Source organism: Myotis lucifugus, unplaced genomic scaffold (genome assembly GCF_000147115.1).
Source record: "Myotis lucifugus unplaced genomic scaffold, Myoluc2.0 scaffold_403, whole genome shotgun sequence".
In the NCBI taxonomy this organism is placed as follows: Eukaryota; Metazoa; Chordata; class Mammalia; order Chiroptera; family Vespertilionidae; genus Myotis; species Myotis lucifugus.
The window spans coordinates 1,414-14,861 of record NW_005871451.1 but is presented as its reverse complement, the minus strand read 5'-3'; the positions used below and the strand labels follow the sequence as shown (position 1 = coordinate 14,861).

The 13,448-nt window shown below is 45.6% G+C and overlaps 1 protein-coding gene across 7 annotated transcripts; it reads left to right on the top strand.

The window, feature by feature from the left end:
* The first annotated feature begins 232 nt into the window (after positions 1-232).
* On the top strand, positions 233-13,028 carry LOC102430681 (phosphatidylserine synthase 1-like). Of its 7 annotated transcripts, none has more exons than XM_023743612.1 (7): positions 233-251; positions 854-910; positions 2,237-2,314; positions 4,824-4,868; positions 8,062-8,186; positions 10,011-10,169; positions 12,785-13,028. In XM_023743612.1, the coding sequence occupies exons 1-7, from the start codon at positions 248-250 to the stop codon at positions 12,938-12,940; spliced, it is 624 nt and encodes a 207-aa protein (XP_023599380.1). In that variant the 5' UTR covers positions 233-247; the 3' UTR covers positions 12,941-13,028. The 7 variants fall into 7 exon arrangements, with proteins under 7 accessions (XP_023599380.1, XP_023599379.1, XP_023599382.1 ...); XM_023743611.1 differs by having other exon boundaries at positions 854-922; XM_023743614.1 differs by having other exon boundaries at positions 2,237-2,284; positions 12,785-13,027.
* Positions 13,029-13,448: the final 420 nt, after the last annotated feature.

Genomic DNA, 13,448 nt, shown 5'->3' with positions numbered 1-13,448 from the left:
GAGTGAAGAAACCTTTTCTAGAAAGCCTCCAGCACACTCGCCCTCAGTCCTCCTTGCCTAGGGTTGGGCGAGGAGCCTCTTTCCAAGGAGACCTGAGGACAGGAACTTAGGTGCCCAGAGGAGTAGCTCACAGTAGATCTCATTGACTGAAAGAATAAAAGAAAGGATTACCTCCTTCGGCTTGGAGTTCAGCAGAGGCACATGGGAGAGGAATGGATCCTCAGCAAATCCTTTGTCAGTCAACAGGATGAGTAAGAGGCGAGGCCAGGTCCTTCCTTCAGCCCTGTCCACAGGCCGGAGGGACAGACCCGGGTTGACGGGAAGGATGGTCTGGTCTCCTGCCGACTTCTCTCCCGTTCTCCTTTGGTTCCCTTAAATCTGGTTCGTTTGTTTGTTTAAATGCTACTTCCATCATCTCATTACAGCAACTGACACTCAAATATAAGTGTAATTTTATAATTGAGTGTAATCATTTCACTATCAGGGGAGTGAAATTTAGAAACCTATTTCAGTCTCCAGTTGGCTTTGAGATGTCTTTCAGCAGATAACTGTCTGGTGGACTTTTCTGGCTTCTGAAGACTTCCTTGAACTGTTCCTCTTCCACCCCCCCCCCCCCCCCCAAAGCACCCAAGCCTGCTCTGCACCCCAGTGCCTGGCCCTCAGCAGCCTCTCAAAGGATCGATGTTGAATTAAGTAACGAATCTGTCAGCAAAAAGATTCACAGCATTAGCCCTCCTTTCCCCTTGACTTATCTGCAAGACAAACAGCCCTCAGCACTTCTGTAAGGTACTCTGATTAGAATGAAGTAGTATTTCCTGATTTTCCTGATTTTATCATTCTGTTTGTCCTTCAGGCTCATTTGGCTTCTCTGAGCTCAGCGTGGTGCCAATTACATCCCTGAGATTTGAAGGTGATCCAGAAGGTTCACGGCTTCTAATTTTTTTTTTTTCCAAGTTCTTATCTCCTCATTCTCTGCCCACTGCTCACTACTTTTTCTCATTAAGTTTTTTTCCCTTAGGTTGAAAATATGCATAGGGACACTTTTATTTACTTTTCTTGTTTCTTAGAGACATTTAAACTTTAATCTTAAGCAAATATCTTCCAGTTTTATCAATTATACCTCAATAAAGCTGAAAAAAATAACAAGGGAAGAAGCAGACTAAAAGGGCCTGAGGACAAAAGTGCAACTTCTAGTTTTTGTTTAAAGAATTATACCTCCTGAGGGTTTGGTCCCTTAAACTTAGTTGTAGGTATTACGGTTGCTGGCAAGACAAGCCATGGCCTTCTTTCTAATTTCTAAGGTCGTTTTTGAAAGGCTCCTCTTCTCATGATGAAGACATTGTGTTTCTATGTCTTTTGAAATTCAGCTTGCTCTGAACATCTAATTACATGTCCTCGAGATGCAGGGCCTGCTGAAGAAGAGAAAACATGTGGTTTGAAATGAGCCTGGTAAGAAACCAGAATCCAGAGCAAAACAGGCCTCTTTCTTCCCACACTCAGTGCCTTCCCTGTTTCCTCTGCCTGGGCATAGAGAAGAGACCTGCTGGGGCTCCAGGCTCCTCCAGGCACACTTGTGCATAGCTTGTTGGGAGATGAGGTCTGTGCAGAAGCCTTGAGGAAAGCACATGTTCAGAGGAGGCTGCGATGGTACTAATCCTCCTAGGCAGACCATGCTGCGGAAAGCATGGCTTTAAGAAGGCGGCTTGCATGGAGTAGCCAAGCGTGGGTGACCCAGTGAGCCTAAATACCAAGGCTTGTGGTATAGAAAAATGCCAGCCTCATTTTTGGTTTTTAAAAAGTATAATGGTATTTTAGTAATTACTGTCTGATGGAGAAGGTGGTTCTCTCAGTGAATAATGTTACTAAAGTGCACTTCTCAGAAGGGGGCAGCTTTGAAGTTGGCTGCTGAGGCTCACCTACCTGCGCCAGGGCTTCATCTCACCTGTGTTCGGTAAATGGCACAGTTGGTTCCCTCCAACCTGGTTCGGGACAGAGCACCTTGTACTCTGTCTCTTCTGAAACCCACCTTCCTAAGCCTTTTCAGATCCAGTGCATTTCAGTTTGCAAAGCTGATAGGTCCTTTTTAAAAGTTGTCTTTTGTGAGAAACATTGTGATGTGATATTATGATGTGTAAGTGGGAAACCTAGAAAAAAGAGGAAACAGATGAATTAGGGATAAGTCAAGGCTTAAAAACAAACAAACAGCACTGCAATAAAATGAAAATTCTCTTTCCAGGTCCTGGAACAGCGTGGGCCTGTCACAGGGAATCACAGAGTAACAGAGGGAAGTACCCTGGGGCTGAAGCAGTTGTGTGTAGGTTAAGCGAGCTGGAAGGCCCCTCGGCTCCCAGGTTCTCAAGCACCTGTCTGTCCTCTCACTTTGGAACAGCTGCTTAGGGTCAGATAAGCCGGGGCGGTGTCTGCTTTCCAGAGGCTTCTCTTACAGCAATGGCAGGTGGAAGAGGACTTCGGGGCCTTTCTACTAGTTGATGTGAGGGAACTCCCATCAGCTGCCTGGCATTGCCCCATCCTTGCAGCTCTTCTTGACCTTGCGCATCGGTTCCACACTGCAGGACCTCAACAGCTCCCAGCAGCTTGCTTCTCCTGCCTTGCTCTCCTGACCCTGAGACAGTCCTGGCTCAGGCTCTCCACTCCTCCTGATAGAGTTGATAGAGAAGTACTCTGTGCTCTCAGACCAAGAGGAGTCCTGTGAGCTGTGTGACCCTGGACAAGTTCTTTGGGGCTCACTGTATTATCTGTAAAATGGGGATGATGGTACCCAGCTGTTAGGAGAACTAAGAGAAAACGTGGGGGTGTCTCAGGCTTCAGCCTGGTACCCAGTGAGTGCTCAGAAAGTACTGCTGACTATTATACATTAACATTGTGATTGCTCTTGAGGAAAAACAACAACATGATTTGGAGTGTTGATTGGGCATGGAATTCTATTGCAAGCCAAGTAAAGTATAGAGTTGGACCTTGTAAGAGGAAACCATAGAGAAAGCTGGGGTACCCTGTTATGAGAGGTTAATTCAGTGGCATGGATGAAGTACTGGTAATATTTCAAGCCAGATAGCCATCATAATACGGAGATCATTCATTCATGGTGACAAGTCAAGAGACATCAACTCAAAATCAGTGAAGAGTGAAGAGAAAATTACTTAAAAGATGGCAATATTAGCTGTCGGTTTTCCAATGGCATGTGAAGAAAGTTAACCACATTATGTTACCTAAAAGGGGATTCAGGCTTCTCTGCTTCATTGTGCTTTTCTGAGAGAGGAGCAGATGATTAAAAAGACCATAGGTATCTCTTCCTCTCTGAGCTCTCACTACTTGCCATCCAAAACTCGGGCACCAGATTAATTTGGAGAAAGCAAAGTCTCTCACAAAGCTAATGTACTTTCTGAATTCTCACCATCTATACTCAGGAACTGAGAAATGGATAGTGGGGATACTTGTAACAGATTTTCCTAATGTGAACTTGATACATCAGAAGAAAGCAGTTCATATATGTTTTAATTTAGCCTGTGTAAGAAGAGGGATTTTAGAATGAGTTCCAGAATAAAAACTATAGTGTAAATATTTGCCTCAGACAGGATCCCGGTTGCAAGCAACAGAAGCTGACTGTGCTGATTTAAAAGCCTGTTAACGGATATTGGCTGGCTTGAGGAATTGTAGAGGCTGGGAAACAAGTTCCCAGGGAAGCTTCTAGAACTGGCATGTCACGCAGAGCTGGTCTAAGGAGGAAACCCCAGTGAGCTTAGGCTGTAGTCTGTCCCCCTGTCACTTCTGCAGTGAACTGTGATGGAACCTCATGCCACAGTCAGCAGTGTGAGGAGTGCCACCTCCCACCACTCTAGCCAGCACCAGAGGGAGGAGAGGAGGGCTGTGCATAGTCACCTCTTCTGCCGCCAGCTCTGAGGCCAAGTCTGGCATGGGTGCGACTGCAGAACCAGGCCCTAGTTATAAAGAATCCTGGGCAGCAAGTTCTGGCATCTCCCCGGGAGACGTGGGACGCATAACGCTGGAAATTCTCCAAGTGTGGGAAGGCTGTCCAAAGGCGCGGGCAGCTCCGGGCAGGTCGGGTGCCCATTAGAACAGTGTTCAACATTTGCGAGTGTAACCCTTCAGTTGGTCGTAAATCACTCTGGTGAAACCAGCTTGCTTGCCTTCTTCTACCTTATTTTTTTTTTAAATGAAATAAAATAGAAAAGTGTTGTGTATCACTTACAGTAAGTTTCATCTTGTGAAACTTTTCATTGAACATGATCTGCATTGGTGTATGGAAACTGAGTTGCCAGGTAAAAGCTATTGTTACCACAGTTCATGATCTTAAAAGCCTGCACAGTCCAGTGCTCAGAGTTTATATTCAGTTTCACTACTCACCTCACTTATTTCCAAAGCATAGTATTTGTCTTTTCTCTTTCATTTTCAGAATAAGTCAGTGCGCCCCCACCCTGACTGACACACACACACACACACACACACACACACACACACTCCTGCGAGCAGGGAGCTTTCCCTTGTTAAGGTACAATCTGTATGACTTACACTTACAGGTAACCTACTTACTGTTATAACATTGTTTCCCTGGGAAATGATGACCTGAGTTCCAAAGAAAAAACCAAAACACACACAACGTGAGGAGACTTGGTGCCTGTTATGTGTATGGCAATAGTTGTTACAATGTGGATGAATCATGTCAACCTAGACTTGGACCTCAAAGTATCTGTCAGAAAAAAACAATTTAAGTAAAGGGCCTTTTACTGTCTTTAGTCTTGTCTCTGAAATGAGTTCGTTCTAACCCTGTAATGTTACCTCTGCAGGTCCATTTACTCGACCTCATCCAGCCTTATGGAGAATGGTTTTTGGTGAGTTAACCATTGAATTTTAAAATATATGCTACTTAAAAAGTTTTTTTCCCCCTGCATATAATCATAGCAGTTTTGCTTACCACTCTATAGGAAAAAAACTATAGCTTTTTACTTCTTGGTGTTCCTAATATAAATTTTTTATTAAAATCTTTGCCACAAAATCAAGTACTGATGACAATCAACATCCTGGTACATGTGAACCGTTTTAGCTCCACTTGCCCCTTCTTATGCTGTGGCTCTACTGTACACAGGACTTGACATAGGGATTGTGGCTTGCTTTTCTCTAACCAGTTAACCACCACACGTCCAAAACGGAAACCATCCCCACCCGCCACGATATTTTGAATTTAAAAAATCAATTTGCAATGAATATTACAAAAATAAATATATTACAATTCAGGTGTTCTTGAATATTTTCAGCTGAAAATTCTCACAAAAAAATGATTTTAAAGTTGGTAAGGGCTGCCACTTAGGGAAAACTTTTTTTTTTTTTATAGATGCGTGTGGCGTGTGGGGAAGGTCCGCCGCTTGCGTCTATAGACACTTATGGTGGACAATGGGTTAAGCATCTTCCTCTTTCTCTTCGCTAGTGCAGCTCAGGTGTATCCTAGGAGCACATTGGTCTCCTCGGCATCGAGGAGGACTAAAAAGTCCAGCGATCTCAGTGTTATGAATGGGAAAGAACTTGGGCAAGGGAGTCTTTAGATAAAGAGCCCTGATTTGAACTACAGTTTAGTGATCAGTATTTTATATAAATACTGGCTGTCTTATTTTTATTTGATTTCTAGTCCAAATATCACCTGAATGGATTTAACACAGATCTTCAGAACTATAGACATTGGCTTTATCTTGCCTAAATAAGACATCAAATAAATTACTTTAACTTCAGAAAATGTAATCTTCTGCATAAGGACCCTAATGATGGACCTTTCGCTCAAGGTTGCCTGTTTTTCTTTCAATGTTCAGGGATCAAAGGTAAATCCCTTTGAACTTAGTGGTCATTCCGGACCTTCGTTCAGTGCCCCGTGGGCAGGCGCTTCTCTGCCCGAGGCTGTGATGGGCAGACAGCCCAGGAGCCGCTCTGCCAGTCAGGAGGGCCCTGCAGAGGGAGGACATCTGCAGCCAACGCACTGTTAAACCAGTCATCAGAAAAGTCCGATGTGGCTTAAGTGTTAGGACCATGTGAGGTGATAGTGACTGGGTGGCTGCTTTTGCCTGTGGGTGAGGGAAGGCTGAAGGCAGGGTGCTTCATCCAAAACCTGCATGCAGAGGAGGATCGGAGCGTGCCACGGCGGGGTGGGAGCCAGACAGAGAATGAGCTCAGTGGTCCACAGCTAGGAAACGTTCGGTGTGTTCCAGGCCCGGGGGGCTGGAGCTTAGCAGGCTTGGGGAAGTGGTGAGTGGTCAGAGTTAGGCACAGATGGAAACCTGCAGGGCTTGTAGGCCACTCAGGATTGTGGGTGCGAAGGGCAGTCGGAGGTCATGGGAGGATTTTTTGCAGAGAAGTGAGATGGTTCATTTACATTTTTTAAAAAAATATATTTTATTGGTTTTTTTAAAGAGAGGAAGGGAGAGGGATAGAGAGTTAGAAACATCGATGAGAGAGAAAGATCCATCAGCTGCCTCCTGCACGCCCCCCCCACTGGGGATGCACCCGCAACCAAGGTACATGCCCTTGATCGGAATCGAACCTGGGACCCTTCAGTCCGCAGGCCGACGCTCTATCCATTGAGCCAAACTGGTTCGGCGGTTCATTTACATTTTTAAAAAGACAGTCCTGCATATACTTTCACCTCATGGACTTAGTGTATCTGCTTGAAGTTAAAAGTTGTTTTTAGCTAGTTGGGTACACCTGAGCTTTTCCTATTTCAAATGGTCCACTATAGGGAATGAGCAGTTTTGTTTCTTTTTTTTCAGTTTTGTTTCTTACCTGAGATCTTTTTGGGATCTTGGAGCCCTTTGCTAATCCGATGAGAACTATGGATCCTTTCCTCCCCTAACAGACACACAGACACACATGCATTCATGCATGTTTGCTTCACACACACAGTTCTCATGTTCTTCGTGGACCTCGAAGCCCAGCCATGAAGTAATTATTTTGAAAGGATTATAATAAAAAGGTCTAGGGAAGGGGGGGAGCATTTGAGTTGAAAATTTGTGTGAAAATAGCTGGTGCATAAGTGCAAACCTGAGGAGGTCCTCACACCTATGTTCCTAGGCCCTGGGATGCACGACCTGGTGGGAATGCTCCTGTGCAGCACCCCCCGTAACCCCCCATACCCCTGCCCCAGGCCCGGGACTGGCAGCTCCCTGTTGGAAAGCCTGGTGCTGTAGCCGGTCCATTGCATTCCAGCCACGATGTCCTCTCCTCTGGAGTGGCTCCCTGCAGATGAGTGCTGAGCCAAGTTTGGACAGGGTGCTGTGGTCCAAGGTCATTTGTATCACAGTGTCTAGATGTCCTATATTAACGCATAAATTCTAGCAGGTTCGACAGAAACAGAAGTGACAAAGCCCCAGTGGTTGGTTTTCAGACCTTTCTAAAGTGTATTAGCAGGCTTTTGCCTTCTTAGAGTAGATTAACTTTATTTTTCAATGACGTGGGAAGATTATGAGGAAACCAATTATGATAGGATGTGACAGTAAGGTAACGCCTGCAAGGGCTAATGTGGGCCACCTCCCGCACTCCTGTCACTGCTGAACTGGCCCCCCAACTATCTACACCGGCCTCGCCCACCTGCACCCCCTCTCCACACAGTGGCCAGAGTCGGCCTCGTAAAATGTTCCTAGATCATCGTATCCCCCACTGAAACCCTGTCAAGTGCTCCTTGTTTCACGTACGATAAAATCTGAAACCTTTGCCGTGGCCCCCAGCCTGACTGTCACTTCAGGGCCACCGCACCCCTTCCCCGTGCTGATGGCACCCCAGCCACATGCCAGCTTCCAGACACTTCTCTCTCCAGGGACCTACCTGCAACCTTTCTCGGCCTGAAAGCTGCACTCACCCCTCCATCCCCACCCCTCCCCTCTGTCTGCCAGTCCTTCAAGTCTCGGCCTCAGCATCCTTTTCTCAACAATGTTGCCGACCCTCTCAGTCTGAACTAGGACTGTGCATGAGACTCGCACAAGGAAGCCCAGATTGTACCGGGGGTCCAACACGCTGTGAAAGTGACACTGTTTCTGTTTCCCTCAGGACTCAGCGTGCTCTACTTCCTCTTCCTGGTCTTCCTCCTCTTCCTGAACTTCGAGCAGGTGAAATCCATAATGTACTGGCTAGACCCAAATCTCCGCTACGCCACGAGGGAAGCGGACATCATGGTATGTACTGGGCAGTGGTTCCGAGCATTGCTGGGCTCCTGGGTGTTGGAGGGAGTCCGTGCACATTCCCATGGCTCCTGCTCCGTGTCTCCTGAGTAGAGAGCTAAACAAGGTCTCTGGGCAGGTTGGTGAGGGCGTGGCTTCCCTGAGGGATAGTCAGGGAAGCAAAGTCCTCTCGGAGCCAAGGGGTGGCAGGGAGCGTGTGAGCGTGATCGGGAGACGGCCTTGGGTGTGTGTCTGCCTCCGTCACTTGGTAGCTGTAGGACTTCGGGTAACACACTCTATTTTGGGAGTTGACTGTGAACTAAGGAAGTAACATTATCCACGAGGCCTAGCACAGCTCCTTGCACACACAGGTCCTCAGTGGTGGAGCTGCATCTGCTCCGTCACCTCCAGCCTACACCACGATCCTTCCCACCTGCTGCCATGAGGAGCCACTTGTCATGATTTAGGCCATTGCATTCATTAGCTTTACTAAATCACAAAACATAACTTTATTCTTGGCTGAAGCTGCTCTGTGCTTTGGTGTAAGAGGCTATTTTATACAGTAATGCATTTGCTCCGCACCCCTCCCTTCAGTGCCTAACACTTGGTACAGTTTGGAGAAAGAGCTGGTGATGCTCACAATGGGAGGTCAGGCATTTGGGCCAGAGACAGACCCTGTTTAACAAGCAAGATACAGTAGAAAGGGACTTAATAAAAGGTCCGAGAAGTCATCCTTCTGCAGTTGAGATTGGTCAGGCCCTTCGGAATGGTGTTTCCAGACTTTATCAGGGCATGCTAAAGGCAGGAATAAGAATGCCAGAAATGACTTTGAAGTCTTGGGGAGAACAGTCTGTTGGGGGTTCGGACTCTAAGGAAGAGGATGGTGCTGGGTGACTTACAGCTTCTAATGATAATGATTGTGACAGTTGGGGTGAGGGTGATAGCGGGGGCTGATTGGGGTTGTCTACTCTGCCAGGCACTGGGCTGGGCGCTTTATATTGAATCTATACAAGCCTCACGCATGCATGGCAGACAGTCTTATCCCCATCTTACCAAGGAGAAAATAGAAGCTTAAAATAGATAAGTATTTTGCTCAGAGCACAAATTGGTTAAGATCCCTTTGGCTCTAAAATCTGTACTTGCCTTTTGGGCTAGTCTTCAGTTATACAGTTATAATAATAATAATAATAATAAGAAGTGCTTTCATGCTCACTGAAGTCTATGAAATCTTAGAGATTAGGAGAAAGATGTCTCAGATATATTTCCCCCACAATTTTCTTGGACTTTTAAAAATATATATTTTTATTGATTTTAGATCAGAATGGAGAGGGAGAGAGAGATACAAACATCAATGATGAGAGAGAATCATTAATTGACTGCCTCCTGCACGCCTCCTACTGGGAATCGAGCCTGCAACCCAGGCATGTGCCCGTGACTGGAATTGAACCCAGGAACCTTCAGTCTGCAGGCTGACGCTCTATCCACTGAGCCAAACCGGCTAGGGCTTTATTTATGTTTTGTTACTGACCTAACACAGTTGCCCTGTGGTCAGGTGACAGAGCATATGTGATTCCCCTTTGAGATGTGTAAGCCTCTGTACAATTATTTTACTTCTCATTTTAACCCAGCTTTTGCAGTTCAGAGCAAAGCAATTTAATTCATAAACTCTAATTAATGCTTATCCTTATTCCTCAAGAATCTCCAGTTATGAAAACATTTTTGTTGGGCAGGACATATATTAGTTATTAAGGTCACATCAGTTCCTGTTTATTTTCAGAATCCTGGGAGCCAGTTGATTTCTAGAGTATCATTAATTATTCCCCTTTTTACTTCAAACAGGAGTATGCTGTGAACTGCCATGTTATCACCTGGGAGAGGATTATCAGCCATTTCGATATATTTGCATTTGGACATTTCTGGGGCTGGGCCATGAAGGCCTTACTGATCCGCAGTTATGGTCTCTGCTGGACCATCAGCATCACCTGGGAGCTGACTGAGGTAAGAAGGGGGCGGGCCGTCATCTGGACCCTCAGTGTGGATAGTTTATATGGAGGAAGAAGCTGGTCCGTCAGTTCACAGTCAAGTATCCATTCTCCAGCGTCGGGAACAAAACTGCATTGAAAACACCCCCTTAGGAATATTTTTGTGAGAAAGAAACTAGCTTCTTGCTAACTTAAACTGTGCCTGTATGTCACAAATCTTAAAGAGAAACAAATGAGCCCTGGCCGGGTAGCTCAGTTGCTTAGAACATCATCCCCATTTGCCAAAGTTGCAGGTTCGATCACTGGTCAAGGCACATACAAGAAGCAACCAATGAATGCTTCATAATAAGTGGATAAGTAAGTGGAACAAGTCAGTGTTTCTCTCCCTCCCTTTCTCTAAAATCAATCAATAAATAAAAAATTTAAAAAACACACAAATGAAATAAAGCTAAAGGATGAAATTGAAATCCCAAGTGAGACAAATAAAGGATAATGAGATCTGCTTAGAAGTAAATAGGTAGTTTATCCAGTAACGAGTTTCCAGCTTGAAATAAATAGGATTGTGTGTTTAGGAACTCCTAGGGCATAGATGATGTTTTGTAGCTGAAGAATGAATTACCGGTGCAGCGTTACATCTCAGTAATCAAACGTATTGTCTCATTTAATGAATGAAAAGAGATATATTCTTGAAAAACCATTAGCAAAATGAAACTTGGGGAACGAACTCATTTATTGTTTAGTTATTATATTACTCTTATTCATTCACAAGAAACACATTTTGGCCGTGTGCACAGCCTGTTTCTCCAAGCCAGTCATCATCCTGACCCTAACCTAGAGGAGCAGGGTTCTCCCCAGGCTGTGGTGTGCTCTACGCCACCCCCGCAGCCACTTCGTTTCAGCAACTGTGTCATCACCGGCTGCCGAGTAAGAGCTGATGCTCCGCCTCGTGGCTGGAAGCCTGGGAATGTGCCTCAGGGTAGTGACCCACCTGGGTCAGAGCGCAGGCCCCACCGTCACCTGCAGGAGCTGCTTTGTACCTCTCGGCAGCAGGCACGTTAAGGAGGCAGGTGCTTCATACACGTGCATTGGTAATGTTTCACAGTCCATGAAATGCTCTCATGAGTAGTTTTATTTTGTAGTATTTATTATATTACTCCAGAGTAATTCTCTTCTCTTATATTACTTTGTAATTACATTACTTTCTAATTATGGGGTTGCCTCCTTAGAGAACCCCAGGCAGTTTCTCTGTAATTTCAGACTTGGGCCTTCACACGGCAGGGCGTTCTGTCCCGGACACAGCTGTTCTGCCCTTGTTTTGAACAACATTGTGCAGTAGACTTCTGTTCCACCCTGGACACTACTGTTCCCCTTTCTGAAATGCCTCGTCTCCATCTCTGTCTCCCAAAGCCAGTCGCTTCTGGCCTTAATGATCCCACTTCAGGATACCTTCCGTGCAGAAGCCTGTGCAATTGCCATCTCTCAGGATGGCTCCTGTCCCCTCTGTGCTCCTTTTATGTCACCATGGTAACACTTCCACAGCCTGCCCTATTGTGTGGTTCCAGATGAACATCTGACTCCTGCCCTGGAGATCAAGCACCTTGATTTCATTTTGTCTTACCGTCTGCTGATCATCGGTGATTCATAAAAGATGATCATTTTTGGGAATCAGTTAGTGTGAGATTTCCCATTAAGCTATCAGTTCCGTATATCATGTCATAAAGGTCTAGCTTTTTTACTTTATGTTTACAGCTTCCTCCCTGTTTTACCCAAATAAACAGGGAGTGGAACATTTCTAAAATGCACAGCTTCAATTACTAAGCTGCTAATTTTGAGGATTATGCCAGTGCTTTGTTGGCAGGTCTGAGAACTTCTCTCCTTTACCCTCCTGAGTCCTTGTCGTGTTGCCCTTAGCCAGCGCAGCTCATCAGTAGTATTTTGTAAAGAGGGGCCATCATTTCTTTAAAGGCCTCTGTCAAAAGATGAGCTGTCTGCATCAGTACTGTTTGCAAACCACAATATAAAAAACAAGAACTAGATTACAAACCCTACTTTTTTTTTTAATACATCAGGAAAAACTGACATATCAACAACTGTTCCTAAAACATGTATTATTAAAAGGAAATTGGCTCGGCTGGTGTGGCTCAGTGGTTGAGCATCGACTTATGAACTAGGACAGTGGTCGGCAAACTCATTAGTCAACAGAGCCAAATATCAACAGTACAACGATTGAAATTTCTTTTGAGAGCCAAATTTTTTAAACTTAACTTATATGGGTAGGTATATTGTTATTAACTTAATTAGGGTACTCCTAAGGCTTAGGAAGAGCCACACTCAAGGGGCCAAAGAGCCGCATGTGGCTCTCGAGCCGCAGTTTGCTGACCACGGAACTAGGAGGTCACAGTTGGATTCCTGGTCAGGACACATGCCTGGGTTTCGGGTTCATCCCCAGTAGGGGGCATGCAGGAGGCAGCTAATTCATGATTCTCTGTCATCGATATTTCTATCTCTCCCTCTCCCTTCCTCTCTGAAATCAATTAAAAAATATTTTTTTTAAAAAAAGGAAATTTATCTTTATGTGTGGTGCTCCATTTTTTATTTTTATGTTACCACCATCGTCTGTTGTGTCCTCAGCTTTTCTTCATGCATCTCCTGCCCAATTTCGCTGAGTGCTGGTGGGACCAGGTGGTCCTGGACATCCTGCTGTGCAACGGCGGCGGCATCTGGCTGGGCATGGTCGTCTGCCGGTTCTTAGAGATGAGGACCTACCACTGGGCCAGCTTCAGGTGAGCCGCGCCCCTCTGGACAGCGCCACAGCTTTCCCCGCGAGCACGGAACTGCTGTCGGAGATGCAGCCTACGGCACAGTGTTTGATGACAAGAAGTAAATTACACATTAGGAATTGAAACTCATAAATGATTAGAAACCTAATTTTAGGCATTCATCTAGAAAGTACTAAGTCATTTATGATTTTCTCAAAACTCTCCTTTCCACCTGTGTGCCTCAGCCTGCATTCAGACTGCCATCGCTGGATTAATTAGCCCCCCTCTTTCCAAGGTAACCCCTCAAAGCCTCCTCACACATTGCTGGACTGATTTTTTAAAGAATGTCCCATTCACCATGTCATTCCCCGATGATAGCTTCTTGTGGTCTTTAGGACAAAGTGGACAAAGTGTGCTTCCGTGGACTCAGCAGGGTACCTTTCTCCACACCCTCCAGGGAACCGAGCGCCCTGAGCCCATGTATATACTCCCGTCCGCCTGGGTCTGAGCTGTGTTTCCAGGGGCCACGGTCCTTC